The 24,544-nt window shown below is 48.4% G+C and overlaps 1 protein-coding gene across 1 annotated transcript in view; it reads right to left on the bottom strand.

The window, feature by feature from the left end:
* hydin (HYDIN axonemal central pair apparatus protein) overlaps nucleotides 1-24,544 on the bottom strand; it is a 1,604,351-nt gene that overhangs the window by 1,403,231 nt on the left and 176,576 nt on the right. Inside the window, exon 8 of the mRNA XM_072518656.1 lies at nucleotides 16,571-16,695. Coding sequence (XP_072374757.1) covers nucleotides 16,571-16,695 — 125 coding nt within the window. The remainder of the gene's footprint in view (nucleotides 1-16,570; nucleotides 16,696-24,544) is intronic.

Here is a 24,544-nt window from a genome sequence, read left to right as displayed (position 1 = left end):
CATGGGGGCACACCGTGCTACTTCTGCGGACAGGGCCAGCATCCACACCCATGCTGCCCTGCCCGCTCCGCGATCTGCAGCGACTGCGGGAAGAAGGGGCATTTTGCGAGGGTCTGCCTGGCCAGACCCAGAGGCCAGAAAAACAAAGAACAGCTGGCCCGAAAATCAGGCTCTCAGGCCCGCAGGCCTCGCAATGCGGCAGCGCACCAACCCAACACGCCCCCTTCTGACGCGTCATCAGCCTCGTGCGAATCATGGGGGCGGCCATCTTGTCGGCGGCCATCTTCTCGACCCGAAACTCACATTTTACTGCATTGTAGTTCATCTGCCAGGTGTCTGCCCATTTTGCCAACTTGTCAATGTCATCCTTACAATTCATTATTCTCCCTAGTTTAGTATCATCTGCAAATTTCAAGATTTTGGCCCCAATAACCACTTCTAAACCATTTACATAATCAGAAAAGGCAAGGGTCCTAACACTGAGCCCTGGGGAACAATACTTTCAACTCGTCTCCAGTCTGAGAAATACCCATCTACGCCTACCCTCTGTTTCTGATCTCTTAGCCAACTTTTAATACATGCTGCCAAGGATCCATCAATCCCAAACATTCTTAATTTGCTAACCTACCTGCCATGTGACACTCTATCAAATGTTTTCTGAAAGTCCAAATATACACCATCCACAGCACTATCTTCATCCACTGCCTCTGTCACCTCGTCAAAGAACTTAATTAAATTTGTCAGACATGACCTGCCCTTGACAAAGCCATGTTGACTGTTTGGTATTAACTTAATTTTCTCTAAGTGTATATTAACTCATCCTGTATTATGGCTTCCATCAGTTTTCCCACTATTGATGTCAAGCTGACAAGTCTGTAGTTTCCTGGGTCATCCTTTGTCCCTATCTTAAACAACGACGTCACATTTGCAATCCTCCAGTCCCACAGGACTAATCCTGTGTTCATAGAGGCCTGGAAAATTTCTGTCAAAGGTTCTGCAATATGCTTCCTTACCTCTCTCAGAAATCTATGATGCATCCCATCCGGGTCTGGCGACTTCTCTACCTGGAGTGCAGCCAGCCTTTTTAGCACCTTTTCTTTATCTATCACTATACTGCTCAGCTGCTCAACGTCCACATTTTCAACTGGGCCATTGTGACCATCTTCTAATTTGGTAAAGACAGAAGCAAAGTACTCATTTAGTACCACTGCCATACCTCCGTTTCAGTGAGCAGTTTACCCTGCTTGGCCCTTATGGGCCCCACTCTTTCCTTCACTCATCTTTTACCATTCATATGCTTGAAGAACATTTTCCTATTTGTTTTAGCACAGCCTGCAATCCTTTCCTCATGCTTCCTCTTAGCCTGCCTTATTCCAACCTTAGCCTCTCTCCTGCATTTGAGATACTCTTCTTGATTTATGTTGCTATTATTATCCTGGCATGCATCCTTGTTTTATCATCAATATCCTGAGTCATTCAAGGTACTCTTGCCTTGACATCTATTATTATGAAGTGCTTCGAGAGGTTGGTCATGAGACACATCAACTCCATGCTCCCAGTATGCCTTGACTATAATAATCTTCATTTGGGTCATAAGTAGGCTTACATTAACACTGCAATGAAGTTACTGTGAAAATCCCCTAGTCACCTCACTAGGGCGCCTGTTCGGGTACACTGAGAGAGAATTCAGAATGTCCAATTCACCTAACAAGCACCTCTTTCAGATGCAATTCGAATACCACCCACAACTGGTCCACAGCAGATGCCATCTCCCTGGCCCTACACATCCCTGGTGCATCTCGACAACAAGGGATCCTACGTCAGACTCTTATTCATTGACTACAGCTCCACCTTCAATACCATAATCCCAGCCAAGCTCATATCAAAACTCCAAAATCTAGCACTTGACTCCTCCCTCTGTAACTTCCTGACCCATAAACCACAATCAGTAAAGATAAACTACAAAATCTCCTCCACGATAGTCCTCAATACCAAGGTCTCGCAAGGCTACGTATTTAACCCCCGACTATACTCCTTGTACACACACGACTGCGTGGCATAATTTGGTCCCAACTCCATCTACAAGTTTGCCGATGACATGACCTTAGTGGATCGGAACTCGAACAATGATGAGTCAGAATACAGGAGGGAGATAGAGAACCTAGTAGAGTGGTGTAACAACAACAATCTCTCCCTCAATGTCAGCAAAACCTAGGAGCTGGTCATTCCCGTCAGGAAGCAAAGTATTGTACACACTCCTGTCTGCATCAATGGTGCTGAGGCGGAAATGGTTGACAGCTTCAAATTCTTAGGCGTGCACATCACCAACAATCTGTCCAGTTCCACCCACCTCCCGCCATGATCAAGAAAACACAACAGCGCCTATACGTCCTCAGGAAATTAAGGAAATTCGGCATGTCGACATTCACTCGTACCAATTTTTACAGATGCATCATACAAAGCATCCTATCTGTCTGCATCACAGCCTGGTATGGCAACTGTTCGGCCCACGACCATAAGAAACTACCGAGAGTCATGAACACAGCCCAGTCCATCACGCGAACCCCCTCCCATCCACTGACTCTGTCTACACCTTCCGCTGCCTTGGGAAAGCAGTCAGCATATTCAAAGAGTCCTCCCACCTGTGTTATTCTCTCTTCCAACTTCTTCTATCGGGCAGGAGGTACAAAAGTCCGAGAACACGCACTAACAGTTTCAAAAGCAGCTTCTTCCTCGCTGTTAGCAGATTCCTGAGTGACTCTCTTATGGACTGAACTGATCTCTACACACACCTTCTCTACGGAGTAGTACTATGCTGCTTATTCTCACCCGATTCCTGTGCCTATGTATTTACATTGTGCATTTGTGTATGCCCATGTATGGTACGATCTGTCAGGACTGTATGCAGAACAATATTTTTCACTGTACCTCGGTACATGTGACAATAAATCAAATCCAAATTCAAATCCTGTAATTATTTCTCCTGGGTACATACCTAGCTTGCACCTTTTCATCTCCCCTTTGAAAGTCTCCAATTTTTCATCCACTGTTTTATCACTCAAAATGCGTTTCCAATCAACCTGTTCCAGTTTAACCTTTAGACCCCTAAAATTTGCCATTTTTCCAGTCTGGGATCTTAATCCATGACTGATTTTTACCCTTTTCCAACTTAATATTGAACCGCATTATATTATGATTGTTAGTTCCCAACGGCTCACCCACTCTGACGTTCTCCACCTGCTCTGCCTCAACTCCTCGGACCAGATCCAGCACAGCTTGCTCCCTGTTGGGACTGGCAATGTACTGGTCCAGAAAGTTCTCCTGCAGGAATTTCTCCCCTTCCGTGCCTCAAGCTCTACCAGTTTCCCAGTCTAGCTTAGGGTAATTGAAATCCCCAACTATCACAACCCTACTTGCCCTGCAGGTTTCCATAATCTACCTATAAATGATCTCTTCCACTTCCACCCTACTATTTGAAGGAATATTGTAAATACCAAACAAGCTCCTTTCCTGTTTCTCACCTCCATACTGATTCAGGAACTGCATCTCGTTCAAGAGCTATGATACTATCTTTGACCAAGACAGCAACACCTCCTCGCTTTTTACCCATCCTGTTCCGACGAATAACCTTATGTTAAGTATCCAGTCCTGTTCTGGCTTGAGCCATGTTTCTGTCAATGCTACGCTGTCATATGCCCTTAGAGCAATTTCTGCTTCCAATTCCAATAGCGCAGCACGGTAGCATAGTGGTTAGCACTGTGGCTTCACAGCGCCAGGGTCCCAGGTTCGATTCCCTGCTGGGTCACTGTCTGTGCGGAGTCTGCACATTCTCCCCATGTCGCGTAGGTTTCCTCCAGGTGCTCCGGTTTCCCCCCACAGTCCAAAGACGTCCAGGTCAGGTGGATTGGACATGCTAAATTGCCCTTAGTATCCAAAAAGGTTAGAAGGGTTATTGGGTTAAGGGGATAGAGTTGAAGTGAGGGCTTAAGTGGGTCGGTGCAGACTCAATGGGCCGAATGGCCTCCTTCTGCCCTGTATGTTCTATGTTCTAATTCCCCAATTTTGTTCACTATACTCCGTGCATTTACATACATACACTGTCAACACTCAAGCCTTCTCTCATTTCCTTTTCCTTATTCCCCATCTTCTCTCTTTTAAAACTCTTTTATTCTATAACTAGGCCCATTAGTCAACGCATGAGTATCTTGCTGCAAAAGAGAATTTATTTCTATGAAATGTGCCAATTAAATAGTTAAACAGCAATTTAATTCTCTCGACCATTAAACTGAAAGTTCCCATGATTTACTACCAGAAGTTCAAATGACAAGCCCCCAATTTACAAATCTCATTTCCTATTACTGGTGAAGTGTCAACCCACACAACACCATTAAATCTAAGTAGACATGACTCTGCACTTAACCATGTTCATAGCTCTGTTGCATATTTAAAACTCAGTTCTAAAAATATTAACAGCTTCCTTGTTCCTGCCAACAATAAAATAGGATTATGGACAATGAAAGCTCAGAAGAAAGTTAACCACAGGCTGACTTCAACACACATACTTGTAAAGTAATCACACATTCTGTAAATTACTTTTATTGATTTCCAAAAGAGGAAAGAGACAGATAAACAAAGTAGAATACAGTACCATAATGCAACTTTCCCCCCTACTTAACAGACAAACACTGTACAAAAGAACAGTAAAATTAAAAGTCAGCAGTTATTAACTCTTTAAAGAATGAAACAAATGGTTGTCACCTACAAAATAAATTCTTTGTGAATCCTCTTATGGCATACTTAAGTGTTCCAAATATAGAAAGGACTACCAACGAGGATGAAGCATTGACTGGTTTGGGGATTTCCAGGTTAATAAAATCCACCAATGGGTATTAGTGAAGCAAATGCAATGACGTCTGCCTCAATCTTAGTGAAATTGACCAGTGCAGATGAGACTCCAAATATGGCTATCAAAGGATAAGGTTGTCGGTCAATATCTAGAAACTTTGTCATACCAGCCAGTTTTGGGCACACCCAGAAGATGTGGGCATGGTCTGTGGGTGTGGAATGTGAATTATCCCAGTATGTGCGTTGAAGTAAATGTGAGCACCCGTCGCATTTGTTGCTTGTGGTTCCCAATCATTATGGAGGAGGGAGGGTCCAGAGGATATCATGAAGTCGAATCATGTTGAAATAAAACCACTGCTGGTTTGAGGCAATGACAAATCCCTCCCAACAATGAACTTGGAAGTAGTTGAGGAAAGAATGGACAGTGTGCGTGTAAACACATTCTTGAAAATAATGGTAAAGACTAGATTCAGGTAAATTAAATTTGGCTGCAAGCTCGCTAAAGCTAGCAAAGTTCCAATCCACAACAGGGCAGTTTCATTTTAGTCCCATCTTCCTCCACAAGGCAAATGCCAAGTCAAGCATGGAGGGCAAGGATAAGTAGATATTACAAATAGGACCTAATAGCAAAGGAATGGAAAGTACTGATGAAATTGTTTCCGTATTTTTAAAGTAGAAATTACAACGAGGTTGACATGTTAATAGAGGGCGAAAAAGACAGCGGGGCACAAATTTAGGCAGGAAGAGAGGATGAGCAGCAGGACTGCGCTTCCATAAGACGGCAGTTTAAGACTTCCGGTGACGACTATGAGGGAGTAGGTTGCACATTTGGTGCCTCCCGTTTCGGTCGGACTTTGGGACCATTTCCCCCAACTTGTTTGCGCTTTTGAGCGCGGAACTGGAAAGCAATAGTACTCAGGCACTGAATCCATACAGAGTTGTATGGACTTAAGAAGCCGGAGGGACCGTAAACAGCAGAAGAAGTGGTCAAACAAGGGCACGGTAGAGGCTTGAGAGAGACCAATATGGCCGGTGTCCAGAGCAAGGCGCCGACAGCCCAGCCTACAATGGAGCAGCTGCTACAGGCCATGCAGGAGGGCTTTTTAGCTCTGAAGCGCGATAATTTGGATCTGCTCCAGATGTCGATGGACCGATTGGAAAAAAGGCTGGACGATCAGGCTGAGAAGTTCCAGAAGCTGGAGAAGACGGTGGAGGAGCAGGCAGACTTTCAAACAGTGGCGGACGTGGAGATGCGGAGGCTTGTCATTTGAACTTCTGGAAGTAAATCATGGGGACTTTCAGTTTAATGGTCGAGATAATTAAATTGCTGTTTAACTATTTAATTGGCACATTTCATAGTTTTAGAAGCAAAAAATGCTCCTGGAAATGCTGGAGGACCTGGACATTAGATCCCGCTGGCAGAATGTAATAATTGTTGGCCTCCCGGAGGGGGCTGAGGGGCTGTATGCCGCCGTGTATGTGGAGGGTATGCTTCAGAAGCTGCTGGGGAACGAGGTGTTCCCTCACCCGCCGGTGGTGGACAGGGCTCACAGAGTGCAGGTGAGGCAGCCGCGACGAGGGGGTCCCGCACAAGCGATGGTGGTCCGGTTCCACAGGTACCTGGACAAGGAGCGGGTTCTGCAATGGGCCTCGTCCGCCGGTGGTGGACAGGGCTCACAGAGTGCAGGTGAGGCAGCCGCGACGAGGGGGTCCCGCACAAGCGATGGTGGTCCGGTTCCACAGGTACCTGGACAAGGAGCGGGTTCTGCAATGGGCCAAGAGCACACAAAGCTGTACCTGGGACAATAGCACCCTGCGTGTTTACCAAGACCTGAGCACTGAGGTGGCCAGGAGGAAGGGAGGCTACAGGCAGGTGAAGGAGATTTTGTACAAGAACAAGGTGAAATTCGGGCTGCTTTTTCCAGCGGGACTGTGCGTTACGTATGAGAGCCAGCACGACTATTTCGAGGAACCAGAGGAGGCGATGGACTTTGTTAAGAAGTAAGGGTTGGCTCTGGGCAGAGGACTCTTGGACTCATGGTAGAAGTTTTAAGTCTATTTTGTTTCTGTCTCGCTTTGAGAGATGCCTGCTTGCTTGGCTCCGTTCTTTTCGTTTTTTCGACCGGTTTAGGTTGATGTATTTTGGTTGCGATGTGTTTTTCTTGTTCTTTTTCGTGGTTTCCCTAAATGTTTCCTTTTTGGAGTCTCTTGTTGGGTTGGAGGTTTGGTAGGGGGAAAAGAAAAAATAAAATAGCTAAAAAGGTGTGGTTATGATGGGGGTTTCGAGGGAATTTTTTGCAATATTTTCCTGTGTGTGGAGGGGAAGGGCTGAGAGTGCCTGGTACTTCTTATCTCTGTCTGTTTGACCTAAATTGCACTATTGTAGGGGATGTCTTTGACTTGTATAGAGTATATGTTTAAGCAGGGCTGGTTTGGGGAAGTGGTATGGATGGGCCGGGTGGAGTGGAGCCAGGGAACAATGGGTGAGAGACGCACTGGCACCGAAGCGGGGAGCGACCAGGCTAGCTGGGTGGGCTAGTCAACGGAAGCCAGGGGATTCATACAGTTAGACTAAAGCAGAGGTTGGGTGGTAGGATGGTGTTACTGGGGGGGAAGGGGGGGAAGTTGATCTGCTGACGAAGATTGAAACTGGACATGGCAACAGTGAGGAGGTCATGGGTGGAGCCGGCCAGGAGGCGGGCCAGAGGAAGCGCGACACAAGGCTGGGGGGCTGGCCAAGGAAAGGGGATTGCTGATCGGCAAAGGGGGCGGGGCGAAGTGCCCCCCAACCAGGCTCATCACCTGGAATGTTAGAGGGCTAAATGGACCAGTGAAGAGGGTGCGTGTTCGCGCATTTGCGGGTTCTGAAGGCGGACGTAGTTATGCTACAGGAGACGCACCTGAAAGTGGCAGTACAGGTTAGGTTGAAGAAGGGCTGGGTTAGCCAGGTCTTTCATTTGGGGCTCAAAACTAAGACTAGGGGGGTCGCGATCCTGATTAATAAAAGGGTTCAATTTGAGGCAGAGGGTACAGTTGCGGACGGGGGCGGCAGATTCGTTATGGTTAGGGGTAAGCTCGAAGGGGTGAGAGTAGTCTTGGTCAGTGTGTATGCCCCTAATTGGGATGATGTGGATTTTATTAGAAGGTTGCTAGGGAAGATCCCCGACTTGGACTCACGCAAACTGATCATGGGTGGGGACTTTAACACTGTCCTGGACCCGAGCCTGGATCGGTCGTCTTCAAAAACGGGCAGGTTGCCAGCGATGGCAAAGGAACTGAGAGGGTTCATGGAGCAAATGGGGGGAGCTCATTCATGGAGATGTAGCCGGCCGTCGGCGAGGGAGTTTTCGTACTACTCCCACGTCCATAAGGTGTATTCCCAAATTGATTTCTTTGTCATGAGTGGGGACTTGCTGTCCGGGTGGGTGGGGGCAGAATATTCGGCAATTACCATATCGGACCATGCTCCGCACTGGGTAGACCTATGGATTTGTAAGGATAGCTTCCAGCGCCCACAATGGAGGCTGGAAGTTGGATTGCTAGCGGACGAAGCGGTGTGTGAGAGACTCAGGAGATGCATGCAGAATTACCTGCAAGTAAATGCTACCAGAGAAGTCTCAGCAGCAGTGCTCTGGGAGGCACTGAAGGCAGTGGTGAGAGGGGAGCTGATCTCAATCCGGGCCCATAGGGACAGGACAGAAATGGACCGACTGGTTAAGGAAATTTTACGGACGGACAGGAGCTACGCGGAGTTCCCGAGGCTAGAGTTACTCAGGAAACGACAGAGGCTGCAGGCCGAGTTCGGGGTGCTGATTACAGGCAAGGCTGTAGAGCAGCTTAGAAAGGCAAAAGGCACGATATATGAGCATGGAGAGAAGGCCAGCAGAATGCTCGCGCAACAATTAATGAAGAGAGAAGTGGCTAGGGAGATAGGAAGGATAGCGGGTGGGGAGGGAAATCTGGTGGGGGACCCGGCAGGGCTGAACAAGGTGTTTAGGGACTTTTATAATAAGCTGTACACTTCGGATCCCCCCAAGGGACCGGAGGGGATGAGACGATTCCTGGACGGACTGACCTTCCCAAGAGTGGGTAGGGTAGACAGACTGGGGGCCCTGGTTGGGATCGAAGATGTACTGGGGGGCCTGAAGGTCAATCGGTAAAGCCCCGGGGCCGGATGGGTATCCGGTGGAGTTTTACAAAAGGTTTGCCAAGATAGTGGGGCTGGTGCTCGTCAGGGTTTTTAACGAGGCAAGAGACAGAGGGGTCCTACCCCCGACGATGTCGCAGGCCACTATTTCGCTTATTCTGAAACGGGATAAAGACCCGGGGGCCTGTGTGTCTTATAGAATGATCTCTTTGATCAGCGCACACACTAAGTTACTGGCCAAGATCTTGGCGACTAGAATTGAGGACTGTGTACTGGACGTAATAGCGGAGGGCCAGTCTGGGTTCGTGAAGGGTAGGCAACTGGCGGCCAATCTAAGAAGGCTGCTTAATGTGATCCCCGGAAAGCAGGGAGGCAGAGATAGTGGTAGCTATGGATGCGGAAAAGGCTTTCGACCGGGTCGAGTGGGACTATCTGTGGGAGATGCTGGGAAGGTTCGGGGAGGGGAGGGGTTCATTGACTGGGTTCGGCTGTTATACCAGGCCCCAGAGGCTAGTGTAAGGACGAACAGGACGACATCAGATTACTTCAGACTACACTGCGGGACAAGACAGGGTTGCCCTCTCGCCCCACTGCTCTTCACGCTGGCCATAGAGCTGCTGGCAATTGCTCTGAGAGCTTCAAAGGACTGGAAAGGGCTGGTCCGGGGGGAGTGGAACATAAAGTCTCGTTATACGCGGATGACCTGTTGTTATACGTAGCGGACCCAATGGCGGGGATGGATGGCATCATGGAAATCCTGAGGGAATTTGGCCGGCTTACAGGAAATAAATTGAACATGGCTAAGAGCGAGTTGTTCGTAATTCAGGCGAGGGGGCAGGAGAGTAGGCTGAAGGGGATGCCGTTCAAGCTAGTAGGGGAAAGCTTTAGATACTTGGGGATACAGGTGGCACGGGACTGGGGCAGGTTGCATAAGCTCAACCTGTCCCGATTGGTGGAACGAGTGAAGGAGGAGGTTCGGAGTTGGGATGCGCTCCCGTTGTCACGAGCGGGGAGGGTGCAGACTGTCAAGATGACGATTCTCCCGAGATTCTTGTTCATATTTCAGTGTCTCCCCATTTTCATCCCGAGGTCCTTCTTCAAGAGGCTGAATAAAATTATCCTGGGATTTGTCTGGGCGGGGAAGGAAGCGGGTGAGGAAGGTGATGCTCAAAAGGAACAGAGAGGAGGGGGGGCTGGCGTTGCCGAACTTTTGCAACTACTGGGTGACCAACATAGCGATGATAAGGAAATGGATGGTGGGCACGGAGTCGGTCTGGGAGCGGATGGAGGCTGCTTCGTGCGGGGGCGCCAGTTTGGCGGCCCTGGTTACGGCGCCTCTGCCGCTCCCGCCAGCACGTGGTACTCCACCAGCCCTACAGTGGTGCCGGCTTTGCGGATCTGGGGCCAGTGGAGGAGGCATATAGGGGATGTGAGAGCATCGGTGTGGACCCCAATCTGCAGCAATCACCGATTTGCCCCAGGGAACATGGACAGTGGGTATCGACTGTGGCGGAGGGTGGGTATTGTGAGGGTGGGTGATCTGTTCCTGGAAGGGAGCTTTCCGAGCAATAGGGCGTTGGAGGAGAAGTTTGGGCTGGTGCGAGGGAATTACTTTAGATACTTACAGGTGCGGGATTTCGTGCACAGACTGGTGCCGTCCTTCCCACGTCTCCCACCAAAGGGGAGGCAGGACAGGGTAGTTTCTAGGGGAGAGGCAGGTGAGTCTCAGATATTTATAAAGAACTAATGGGAGCAGGGGATACACAGACTGATGACCTGAAGCTTAAGTGGGAAGAGGAGCTCGGGTGGGGGGGGGGGGGGGGGGGGGAGAGAGATGGAGGACGGTATTTGGCAGAAGTTCTGGGCAGAGTAAACACGACGCAACGTGTGCCAGGCTCAGTCTGATCCAGTTTAAGGTCATGCACCGGGCCGACATGACGGTGGCTTGATGATTAAATTTTCCGGGCTGGAGGACAAGTGTGCCAGATGCGCCGGTGGGGCGGCTAATCACGTGCACATGTTCTGGTCGTGCCCTAGACTCAGGGGGTACTGGCAGGGATACGCGGACATCATGTCCCGGGTTTTGAAAACCGGGGTGGTAATGAGTCCTGAGGTGGCAATCTTTGGGGTGTCAGATGACCCGGGAGTCCAGGAGGAGAAGGTGGCCGATGTCTTGGCCTTTGCTTCCCTGGTAGCCCGGCGCCGAATACTGTTGGCATGGAGGGACTCAAAGCCCCCGAAGACCGAAGCATGGCTATCGGACATGGCGAGCTTGCTCGGTCTAGAAAAGGTTAAGTTCGCCTTGAGAGGTTCACTATTGGGGTTCGCCCGGAGGTGGCAGCCATTCATTGACTTCTTGGTGGAGAATTAATCGTCAGCAGGGGAAAAGTACCTCAATAAAATTGTTTATTTTTTTAAAAAGACAGCAGTTTAAACTTGGATCATGAAACCATGGGTACGATTGAATGGCCAAGCTGCGCCCGAAAAGCAGCACGCCATGGCACCCCATTGACGGCGGGATCACATTTTGGTAAATCTGCATATTGGAACAATACAGTTAGTCTCGCTGCACTATGTAGTTTTCTAAGGTACCCGAGCATTGGGACCTATCCCCTTCAGTTGAGAGACCTCAGGCGAGCGCCTTTCAGTACTGGTCTCCACAAACGGGGACAAGACAGAATGGCACTCGTGGGGGTCTCCCAGGGGATCAGAGGCCTCCAGATGGATTGGGCGGGGTGGTAATCTGCACTGCTGGTGCCACTCGGGCAGCCTGGCACTCTGATAGTACCACTTGGTGCCAGCCTAGCACTTCCAATGTGCCCAGATGGCACTGCCATGTGGCAGAAGCACTGGCAGGATACCAGATTGGTACTGCCAAGGTGCCACGGTAGCATTTTTTGCACGGTGGAAATCGGGCTGGGGGTGCCCTGTGTGGGTGTTAGGGAGGTGAGCCTGGGACCCCCTCATAGTGAGTTGGGGTTTGGGGGCGGTTGGGGGTCGCTTCGGGGGTTCCAGAGATCGGGGCGCCTTGTGGCGAGCGATGTTCCTCAGTGCAGAGAACTCGGTCTCACATTCCCTGCTGAGACCCCCTATCTAGCCCAAGTGATGTTTGAAAGCGGTGTGATTCTCGGCACAGCTAAACGCGCTTGCTATGGGATTTTGTTCCCATTTAGTTAAATTGTGCGCATTGTTGAAATCGTTTGAATATTGGCTGCCCAATAATAGATTAGGAAGACTCTCAGTGTTCTGCCTGTCCAGGTAAATGTTGATATTAGCTTGTTAACCATAACAGAACATTATTTGGTCGGAAAATAGGGAGACATTGGAAAAGAAACATGGGGTGAAATTCTCTGGTATCGGCGCGATGTCCGCCGACCGGCGCCAAAAACAGCGCAAATCAGTCGGGCATCGTGCCGCCCCAAAGGTGCGGAATCCTCTTGGGGGGCCGAGCCCTAACGTTGAGAGGGGAGGCCCGTGCCGGACTGATTTCCGCCCCGCCAGCTGGCGGAAGTGCCCCGCCAGCTGGCGCGGAAATGACATTGCCGGGCGGTGCATGCGCGGGAGCGTTAGCGGGCGCTCACGGCCTCCCGCGCATTCGCAGTGGAGGGAGTCTCTTCCGCCTCCGCCATGGTGGGGACCGTGGCGAAGGCGGAAGGAAAAGAGTGCCCCCATGGCACAGGCCCGCCCACGGATCGGTGGGCCCCGATCGCGGGCCAGGCCACCGTGGGGGCACCTCTCGGGGCCAGATCGCCCCGCGTCCCCCACATGACCCCGGTGCCCGCCCGCGCCGCCTTGTCCCGCCGGTAAGAGAGGTGGTTTAATCCACGCCGGCGGGACAGGCATCCTAGCAGCGGGACTTCGGCCAACCGGCGCGGCGCGATTCCCGCCCCCGCCGAATATCCGGTGCCAGAGAATTCGGCAACCGGCGGGGGGTCAGAGAATCTCGCCCCAGAATCTGGACAGAATATAAATTTTTATGGATTGAATTCTGCCAGCTAAGGAAAGAGGCAAACTAACCCAGCGCTGAAAATCCACTTTAATTCGGTGACCAGACTAGTAAAATTTTTTCTATGAAGAGTTGCAAGAGAGTGTGTTATTTTCACACCTAAGTAGTGAAAACCAGCATCAGAAATACAAAACGTCAATGCTCCTGGGGAGATTTGTTTGGCATAAAATCTGCATTCTGATCTCCATTCAAAGCAAGAACTGTTCTCCCTCACCATGCTGCTTCGAGGCTTGCATTATGTTATCTCACATGAATACTGTTGTCATTGAACTCTGGATAGTTCTGTGGAAGACGTGCGCGGATGCATCTGAACAAATTTGGGAATGTACTTCAGACTTCAACCCAAGTGACTAAGAGACAGATTTTCATGGATAAGGCAGGAAGGTCAAGTCAGGAAACTTCCTGGCTCAGAAGACCCGTCTTCTTTAAAAAAGGTTTTCACGTGCCATATTTTTGTGTCAGGGAAGCTTGGCCGAGATGAAGCAGGGCATACTGCCTCTGGAGGCAGGTCCAAGGTGCAAAGGAGGCAGGCGGATATTCAAACCGGCAGGTTAGGACATCTTCCTCCGTTTACTGGGATGACAGCATGGTTATGATGATGAATGTCAGGCCCTCAAATCTTAATTCTTCTTAACCCCCTCACCCTTCCTACATGCTCCCCCATGCTCCTTCATACCACCATGACCGTCATAGCGCCCCATATTCCGTAGCCATTCAGCCACTTTCCATTGCAGGCTCACATCAGGAGATATGTCTTTGACACTGACTTCCAAAATATTAAAATTCTAACAATCTAATAGAACTGTCAATCAAACACACCACACTGAAATAAACTTCAGAATCATGCAAAAAGGTTAAATCCCCTCAATTATACAACTCATTGTAAAAACAACCATCTATTCAGTCACCACATCAAAGATAGGTAATCCTTCAATGGCCTCTGAAAACTGCAAATCAGACTGCCCACAAACCTCCTGCTGAGATAAGTGCTTTGTGAGCTTTTGAAAGTCATCCAAGCATTCATAATGGTCTCAGCTATCAAAACAATGATTAGAAATGCAAACAATGGAGCCTGTTGAGCACATGAAAACAAATGACTATGTTTTTTTCTAAGCTATGCACGTCTATCAAAGTGTCCCAGGAGTAGGTGTTTGTTTGTTTTTCTCTGAGTGAAAGTTGCAGTCCTTGGGCGCACTCCATAGACAGTAGATGCCAGGTGATCCCTCTTTCCCGATCTACCCGGCTTGCCACGCCTCGTGAGATCTAACTGGGGTGGGTAAGAGAGCCGGAGGCTGAATGGGTTCGGATGGAAGAGAACTCCTGAATAGCGACATACCTCAAGCGCTGGCCACAGCCCCACTCCCATTTCTCTCAGCCAAGTACTTGAGAAACCCGGTGGTGGTGGCCACGCTAAGGACCCGAAATCAGTTCAGGCACCATTTCAATCTTGGTGCAATGTCCGCTGCAGCTCCCGTCTGCAAAAACCATGAATTAATCCCAGCAAAAATAGATGCCTCCTTCACAACGTGGAGACAGGACGAAGGGGTACTGACAGTAAGAGACCTGTACATAGACGGTAGAGTAGCGGCCCTGGGGGAACTAACAGAAAAACCCCAGCTCCCAAAAGGGAACCAACTGCGATACCTACAATGGAGGAACTTCCTCCTCAAGGAGACCGCAACATTCCCCCAACTACCCAGACACACTCTACTGGATGGACTACTGGCAATGGCCGAAATAGGGTGTGGTAACTGCGCTGACATGTACGGATGAATGTTAGAGGAGGTAAGGGCCCTGCTGGACGAGTCACAGGAAAAGTGGGAGGAAGGAGCTGAAAATAGAGATAGCGGGAGAAGACTGTATTGAAGCACTGCATAGGGTGAACTCCACCTCCTCATGCGCAGGGCCATAGTTTTACTCATCTTTAGATTCTTTATTGCTGTTCTCTCCAAATTATCATCAAAGAATCACTGTCAGCAGCCTATTCATAAAGTAAAAAAATACAGGGGCTTTTAATTGAATTCCAACAGTGCATTCAGCTTTTGTGGGTTTATTGGCAATTTTGCAATTCAGCTGGTCTGTCCCCAGTATCCCAAATGTAAGACAACAATGGGTAGTATATACCTTTTTAATTCAGACGTTTGAGGTATTCAAAATTTCAGGCTGGCGTTGGACTTGATGCTATAATGCACCATTCTACGGAGTGATAGGCTGTGAATGATCTTGGCAAAGTTTCTCACATTTTAGTGCTGAAGTCAGCTGAGCTGTCATCGGGAAACTACTGAAAACAATCTTCATAATACCTCTCAGAGAAGAATAGAAATTAGAATATAAATCAATTAGGTAGCTCTCTGCCCCTCCTTACAGCTGATTGAACAGCAGTATTCACAGAGACCAAACAGTAAATCACAAGCCTTCCTTTTATCTGAGGAATGATACACAGCCTGAGAGAGAATGGGCCAATTAAACTGCCCTATTTTAGTTGGGGTGTATAACCAGGGTGCTGCTGAGCACTGCCGATTTTCCTCCCCTACCAAAGTTGAAAGTTCCAATAATAAGTGTGCAGTCGATAGATTACAGCCTGACAATCAGTATTGGCAATATTAGAAGATGAATATTTAATGTATTCATTCAGTAGTGGAACTCTAGTGGTTATGATACCTTGTGAAAAACCCCAAGGTTATGGGTTAAAATCCCACTACTTCAACTTGTAAAATTCAATGTCAAAAATTTGGTCATTTATGGACTCCAGAATAAACAGTGGATCGCAAATCACTTAATTGCTGACAAGCAGGCAGCAAATCATTTTCTACTGAAGAAAATTAAGATTATTAAGTTTGAACAACATTATCTTCAATCAAACAAAGCTTCAGTGTTGAAACACCAATAAATAAATACCATTTTTAATATTCTCTAATCTGGCTATTAAGGTAGTTTCTTGTTCCACCACCTTTACTTCCCTCTTTGAATTGTCCCAAATCCAAACACAACCCATGTCTGCGTGGGTTTCCTCCAGGTCCTCCGGTTTACTCCCACAAGTCCCGAAAGACGTGCTTGTTAGGTGATTTCGACATTCTGAATTTTCCCTCAGTGTACCCGAACAGGCGTCGGAATGTGGCGACTCTGGGATTTTCACAGTAACTTCATTGCAGTGTTAATGTAAGCCTAATGGGGCACTATTAAAAAAAATATCCATTTGATTCATCATCTATTTTTCTCACTTTCATGTGAGTTGCTGCTTTGATTTGGTGCTGCTTATTAATGGCCCTGCTGATATTGTGAATTGATCATGTGTGGGAATACAACTAAAAGTGTCAGCAAGCTAACTACCAACACATACTTCCTCCTGGAGTCACCAGATGACCAAAGTCTAATGAATGATGCCTCTGATCCATTCCTGCTATCTCTTAATACAAAAAAGCAATGAATGTTGATCTAATGAAATGTGCCAGTCTCAGATCCAACCAGAATGTTTCCTATACAGTACAGATTTCAACATAACTAAATATTTCTGGTCTACCTAGCAAACACTAGAAATGGAAAATATTTTGGTGTTGAAATAAAAGTTTAACCTGTGTCCAAGTGTAAGATCAGATCCTCAAAGTGGTCCCCAATCCGCTGGGGGATGAATTCTACCGTCACTTGAAAACTCTCCCCAATGTCCACGTATCCACTGATAGGTTCCACAAAGAATGGTCTGAAAACAAAACGCAAAAAAAAAATTGAAACAAGTATGGCACAAAGATTTAGCAACCAAACAGCTGCAGTTACAATCTAACTGATTTGGATTATGGGCTGCATTTTCATCCTTAAGGTGGGTAGCGGGAGTCAGGAATATTCCTAATGCAGCCTGCCCATCTTGGGAGAAAGTGCCAAGAAAGATAGGATTTTCGTGTTGGGTGGCAGTGCAGGCTGCTGACCTTGAGAGAAGGATTGGAGGCAGCCACAGAGATTGTTTAAAAGGTCCACTTCTATGTGCTATGGGACTTTGTTCCAATTATAATGAGAAACGTAAGGCCCTCTAGCTCACCCCACAAATTCCCCAAACCCCATCCATGCTACCGCATGCCTTCCAATTCCTTTGGCCCCTGATTCCCCCATGCCAAGGTATGGCCTGCCCACTCCCTTTGGCCATCATGCCCACCATGTCAAGTTATGCTCTGCCCCCATCCTTTTTGTCAAACTGTACCCAACCAACCCCTTAGGTCCGCTCATGCCCTCATGCCAAGTTAGGCACCCAACCACCACCTAGGCCCCTTTTGTAACCAGTGCCAAGTTATGATGCTTACATGCCTATTCACCAACAATACACTGTTGTTACGATGCCAGCTGGTGTTACAATATGCAAAGATGCTACATGTGTATTATCATGAATACTGCATGGTTATTTACTGTCCTTTCAAACAGCGCTCTCTGATACACTGATGAGGCTTTCAACTCAGCCTAAAGCTCTGGGGTTCCCTTCCTAAACCTCTCCACCTCTATCCTTTCCTCCCTCCGAGGCATTCCTTAAATTCTATTTAACCAGTCTTTTGGATATTTGTCCTACAAACCAGACTGAAGCTTTATAGGAAACCGTTATTTCTAGTGGGATAGAATTGAAAAGTCGGAAAGTTGTGCTAAATCTGTATTGTCCTTGGTTAAATCACATTTGAGAGCACTGTGTGGAGTTCTGGTTGCCATATTATAAATAAAGGCATAGAGGCACGGGAGAGGGTGCAGAGGAGAGGTGTTGTAGAGTGGCCCCTTTAAAGAGTGATTTTTTGCGGGGGACTTGATCCATCTGGGGCCTATCGCACGGGAGCGCATGAACCCTAGCCAATGTGCGGGCAAATAGTTATCTCCGTTGTTAGGCCTCACGGCACTGAGGAACAGGGTTCGAGCCTGGCCCCGGGTCACGTCCATGTGCAGTTTGCACATTCTCCCTGTGCCTGCGTGGGTCTCACACCCACAATCCAAAAAGATCTGCATGGTAGGTGAATTGGCCCTTTATTGGAAAAAAAGAATTGGGTACTGTAGACATCTGGGGTGGCCACTTACAACCAGGAACAGAGAAGCTCGCAAAGCATGGCGGGTAAAATGGACAAAGCAAGATTCAGGCAGGCTCAGAGCCTGAAATGTATATTTTCGAGTGAGGAATCCAGACCGTATCGAAACTCCGACCAATTAGCATTTTGATGGACCGATTAGCATTTGATGGCCCAACTCCACCAAGACAAAGGTCTGGTACTTGAGCGACCGGTACAGTCCCAGACATTTTGGCGCCACTCCCTGTACTAGGGAAGCGTAAACAACAGGGTCAGTGACCGCTTGGGACACACCCAGCCATCCAGGCACCCGCCCATTTATTGGTTCAAAATCAAACATAGTGATCAGGAATCACCCAATTAGTGGGGTCCAAACTGAAGGACCGCCCGAAAGAGCACGAAAACCCCCAAGCATAAGAGATCCACCATACGTTCGTCCTCTTTTGGACCTGGCGCCCCGGCAACGACCATCTCCAATCGCAGCAACACCAGAAGCAAGTCCAAGTTCAACGCCCGCTACCAGACAGATGAGCATAGCTGAGCAGCAGTTACTTCTACAGACTCGATAGATCCAGAATCGAACAACGGCCATTGTTCCTCTGACTTAAGCCAGGTGCCTGAAGTTAAGTACAGGTTGTCTTAGTCGATAGGTGTAGTTTAACTAGTAGTGAATGTTGCATGATTAATTGTGTGTGTAAATAAAGTACCCTTGACCTTGAACTGACTAACTGGTGTTTGGCTCTTTGATCGATAGTCGGTTGAACCTTGTGGTGGTATCATTTGATACCTGGCGACTCTGAGCATTAGAATATAGATATCAAAAGAAAGGAGGGCAACCTCACTGATTGCCATTGTTACAGCAGATCCACAGAAAAGGCAACAGTTATTGGCGACATCTGACGGGACTCGACCCAGAAGTGACTGTGTCACTCCGAGAGAACCTACAAAAGCGTCTGAATTAGAAATCCAAATTGACAAAGTAAAAGAAACCACATGCGAAACCAGTATCGATCAAACTTCAAAATTCGGAAGTGTGTAATTTGCATGCATACTAACAAAGGAATGCAAGGTAACCTCGATAGATTTTGTTGCGTGAAACTTTCGGGAGTTGCGTAAATAGGAAAATAGCTTGAGCAGTACCCGTGTTTGCACCACCGCTTTATTCCCACTTGTTCCAAGTTCCCGGTAAAGACAGAAATAATTGTAGGGATGGCCATGAAGGCAATGGAATGCCTTATGCATCCACACGAGCCCGAGGTCACAGCGACCAACAGATCAGAGCAGTGTCCCGTATGGGAAGAAGAGATTAGGAGATACCTAAAGGGGAAAGGATGGCCCCTCTGGTCGGAATTTTGTGCAAATGAGGAAACCGGTCCTGGCAGCATAGGACAAACTTGGTGGGACAGCCTGACGAGATCCACAAAAAGAGTTTGAGTAAAGTTCGTAAGCTGATGGCAATCGTGTCCTGCTTGACACAATTGCGAGGCACAGAGGAGGTCGTGAGGACGCTCCATAGACAGCTTGAGGAGAAGGAGAGAAGTAGGGAAGGAAACATTAGTGAAAGTGAGAGATTAAATGTGCAATTTAGGGCAGCAAAGGACAAGGAGATGGATGATATCAAGAGGGCACACCAATCTTGTCTCACCCACCTCAGCAGATTCCAGATTAAATATGATAAGGCCTACCAGGACACGCAACGTGCGGTATTGGTTCAGAGAAGAAACAGAGAACCAGGTAGAACAGTTGAGGAAACAATGCAATGATTTGAAGGCAGCCCTCCGAGCACTCCACAGTTCCACCACGGAACAGAGGCAGAGTTCGGTGGATCATGCCAAGTGCAGGCAGCAAATTGCAAGATTGCAATCACCGCTATCCGTTCAAAATGGGTTCAGAGCTACCTTTGGCCCACAGCTAGATCAGGAGAATGGCCCCGATTGGCAGGAACTCAGTGAAACAGCCCAATGGTACGGGAATGAAAATCAGAATAGAGCCCCCCAGACCCCGAAAAGGAAAGCACCCGCACCACTGACTGCACAGGCAGCACTCAACCCAATGAACCCCATCACTACACAGCGCAGGGTCACCACGGAAGACCAACCCGATTTTGTGTATACAACCCCATTAACCATCACCCAGTTAAGAGATGCCCGCGATAAGATTGAGACTTTCCACCCCACATCAGACCCACACCACTTTTTCGAACTAGTTAAGCAACAGACCCTCATGTACGGTTCGGACAAGCAGGAAGAGGTAAAGCTCATAGTTATGTGCCTTGACCCGTCAGTCAGTTCAGCCCTTCCCAACCCACAGAATGTAGGAGGAGGTAGCCTCCAAGACATGAAAACAGCCATTTTAGACGCCATTGGCTACAGTAGAGGAGATCCGGTAGAAGGACTCAACCGTTGCCGACAGAAAAAGGGAGAGCATCCAACAGCGTTTGCTGGATGCCCCTGGATCCACTTTACCACTGTATTTGGCGAGTTAGCCCGCGCCCGTTTACCAGCAGACGATACGGCAAAATGGACCCATACTCTAGTATCCCATGCCACAGAGGCAGGACAGAAGGCATGTGCCAGTTACGACCCCTGAGACCCGGCACACAATGATGTGTGTGGGTACTGAAGTGCTTATCGAGAGCTTGGGAACAGTCCCTACACAGAAAGACAGAGCAGGAGAGAGTAGATGCCACAATGAATCCAGTAAGGGCACACCAAGACCCCGCATGGGTAAATGAAGGCAGAAGTAACGCGCAGCATCCTAAAACGCAGGAGTGTTATAATTGCGGATACGAGGGAAATTACGCACGAGAATGTAATGCCCCCCCCCCCCCCGTAACAGTAACGGAATCAGCACACAAATGCCCCCCCTAGAAACAATGCCAGACCCATCCACAGTGTTAGAGCTCCAGCAGATAATTCGGCCATAAACGACACCGATTGACGGTGTTCGGGCTCCCCAACTTGAGTCTGCGATACCTTTTGGGATAAGTCCGGATGACCGGTAGTTGCAGGCACAGTCCGGGGACACTGAGTAGAGTTCCTTTGGGACACAGGAGTGTCCCGAACCACGTTAACCTCCTCCGCGATGTACCAGAGAGATATATGGCCCATTACGGACACAATTACCCTCAGTGACTTTACAGGTCACCTCCAGCAGGGACACATCACAGCCCCTGTGGATGTATGGATTGGCAATATTCAAATGAAACACTCGGTCATTTTAGTAGATTTACCCCAGGCAGCAGAACACATCCTGGGCAAAGATTTTATGAGTGCACACAACCTTTTGTTCGACCCCGTCAATAGGTGTGTGTGCAAAATGGCCAGAGCAGCACCCGCCCCCGCCACACTCACAGTAGGAGACTATGCACACAGAATTATCTCAGTGGGAGAGTACTGGTTTGATCCACAAACCATTACCACAGACAAAACGGTTAGAGAAGTCTTGAAAAGACATAAAGCATCGTATGCCCAGCACAAGCACGACTGCGGCAAAATCCCAGGAGTGGATAACATTACAGGTCCCGATCCTAAGCCCCAGAAACAATACGGCTTTCCCCAGCAAGCCGAGGGAGAGATAGCCAAAGTAATCCAGAGTTTATTGAACCAAGGAGTGATTTGACCCGTAGCATCAACGAACAATGCCCCGATTTGGCCCGTACGGAAACCAGATGGTTCATGGCGACGGACCATCGACCATAGGGAATTGAACAAAGTGACTCCACTAGCAGCCCCCACCATTGTCACGTCCCGAGACCATGTTAAAATAGGGATTCCAGTCAAACTTTTTCACGGTATTGGATATTATCAATGGGTTTTGGTCCATACCACTGGACAAAACATGCCAGTACAATTTTGCTTTCACTTTCCAGGGACAGCAGTACACGTGGACGTGCCTTCCACAAGGCTTCCACAACTCCCCCTCCATTTTCCACACACAATTGGCGAACGGCTTATCAAAATTTTCCCGCCCTGAATGCCTTGTTCAGTATGTGGACGACTTGCTCCCACAGAATGACACCAAGGAAGAGCACATTTCGCTTCTTTCGGAATTATGAGGACTCCTAAAACAAATTGGATGCAAAATTAACCCCAAGAAAGCCCAAACCTCCAGGAAAAAGTCACATATTTAGGTACGGTCATCACGCATGGGAAGCGTGAAATAGAACATAAACGCAGAGACTCAATTGTAAAATTGCCCTTGCCCCAAAACGTCACAGCACTCCGGTCATTTTTAGGACTGATCGGTTATTGTCGGAACCACATAGACGGTTTTGCCACAAAAGCAGCACCACTTTCCTAGCTTCTTAAAAAACATGCCCCATGGAAATGGCTTCCAAGCACACAGATGCCGGGGATGCGTTGAAACGCGCCCTAAGCACAGCCCCCGCTTTGCAAGCCCCAGATCCACACTCCCCATATGCAATAGAGGTAGCGACCACCGACCGAACTATTTCGGCTGTACTCCTGCAGGAAAGGCACGATCGTTTAGGACCCGTAGCCTATGCCTCACGAGTTTTAGATCCAGAAGAGCAGGGATTTTCAGCCTGCGAAAGGCCCCTGCTAGCAGTTTTCTGGGCGGTACAGTACTTCTCGTACATAAACGGACTCAACCCAGTAACCATTTTGACCGAGCACACCCCAACACAGCTTTTATTAGACGGCAAACTAAAGGACAGCACAGTAAGCCAAATTCGAGCAGCGCGGTGGACCCTACTCCTCCAAGGACGCGACATTACCATAAAACGGACAAAAACACACACGTTTCTGGCCGACAATTTACGCTGTGCAGGAACCCCACATGAGTGCGAGATCATAGCCCCCAAGCACAGCACAGGCCCCTTGTTCCCAAGTCGGTACCGTAAAAGACAGGCATCCGACCACAGACGGCCCAGCCCACAGACAAAGCTTTGAAAATTTATGGAGATGGCTTCTCCACAGTCCTTGATGGGAAAAGAATCACAGGATGTGGGATTTATGTAGAGGACGCGCAGGGAGGCGCATTAGGAGAGATCACATTAAAATTGCCTGGACACTTAGGTTCGCAGGTAGCCGAGTTAGCAGCCATCGCTTACATCGTCCAGCACCCCGATTCGTTCCCGACCCCAGCAGACATATTTTCAGACAGTTTGTACATCTGCAACAGCCTGACAGAATTCCTACTCCTGTGGGAATCTAGAGGATTTATTTCCGCCGACGGAAAACCTCTACCCTCAGCGCCATTACTCAAACACATCCTCCAGACAGTGAAAGACAGAAAATACGGGATAGTTAAAGTTAGAAGTCACCATCATTCCTCCCCACCCGTAACGTGAAAGCTGACGCCCAGCGTAGGCAGGCTCAAGACATGGCCACTTTTGTCAACCCCCCGAGAGTGCCCCAGTACACACAGTTCGGGTCTCACAGACCAACATTCAAGACGTAGCCCAAGCACAGAAGGAAGACGAGACATCAAAGGAAATTTTAAAAGGAAACTTCCCAGCTCCCTACGAAAAGTTTAAAAATTCTTTAACGATCCATGAGGGATTTGTTTTAAAAGATGGAATTTATGTAGTCCCCACCTAGGACAGGAACGAGATCATTTGTAAATTCCATGACGGACATGGACACCAAGGGATAGAATCCACCCCTGCCCACCTCAGACCCCTCTGCTGGTGGCCTGATTTAAAAAACGACATATCCCATTACATTGAGAATTACTTGATTTGTGCCCAGAACAACCCGGACAGATATGTGAAAAAAGCTCAGCTAAGACACACCCGCCCTGTTAATGGCCCATGGACAAACTTACAGTTAGACTATATTGGTCCCCTACCACCCTGCAGAAATGGATACAAATATGTGTTGGTTGTCATCCACACATTTACGAAATGGGTAGAAGCTTTCCCCCCGAGAACAAATACGGCCAAGGCCACGGCAAAGATCCTAGCCGAGCAAATTTTCACCAGATGGGGACTCCCCCGTAGTATTGAGTCGGACCAAGATACGCACTTCACAGGCAGGGTCATGAAAAATGTCATGACGATTTTTGGGGTAAAACAGAAGTTTCACATTGCCTATCACCCGCAGTCCAGCGGCATTGTGGAACGCATGAATCAGACACTAAAGGCCACACTCAGAAAAATGGTGCAGCAGCACAACACGACATGGGACACAGTGCTCCCATTTGCACTGATGTTTATTGGAAACACAGTGTCGAGTTCGACAGGTTACACCCCCCATACCCTCATGACCGGACAACCCATAAAGGGTACTGAGTATTTATTTGGACTTGATTTGGCCAGCCCCGCAGTCACCGCCCTGACCTACGAGAAAGCAGTCCCGAACATGTTAGAGAATATTAAAGCAGCACAGCTCGCTGCAGCTGTTGGACTCGGCGCTAAACAAAAGCAGAGTAAGGCCTGCTTTGATAAGACAGTACACCCGACAGAGTATGCAATCGGACAGCAAGTCATGATTTCCTTATACAATCCCAGCTCATTCCTCTCCCCTAAATTTGCAGGACCCTATTCAATCTCTG

The sequence above is a fragment of the Scyliorhinus torazame genome, chromosome 10 (assembly GCF_047496885.1).
Source record: "Scyliorhinus torazame isolate Kashiwa2021f chromosome 10, sScyTor2.1, whole genome shotgun sequence".
NCBI lineage: Eukaryota > Metazoa > Chordata > Chondrichthyes > Carcharhiniformes > Scyliorhinidae > Scyliorhinus > Scyliorhinus torazame.
Note: the sequence above shows the minus strand (reverse complement) of the source record. Positions and strands in the feature narration are given on the sequence as shown.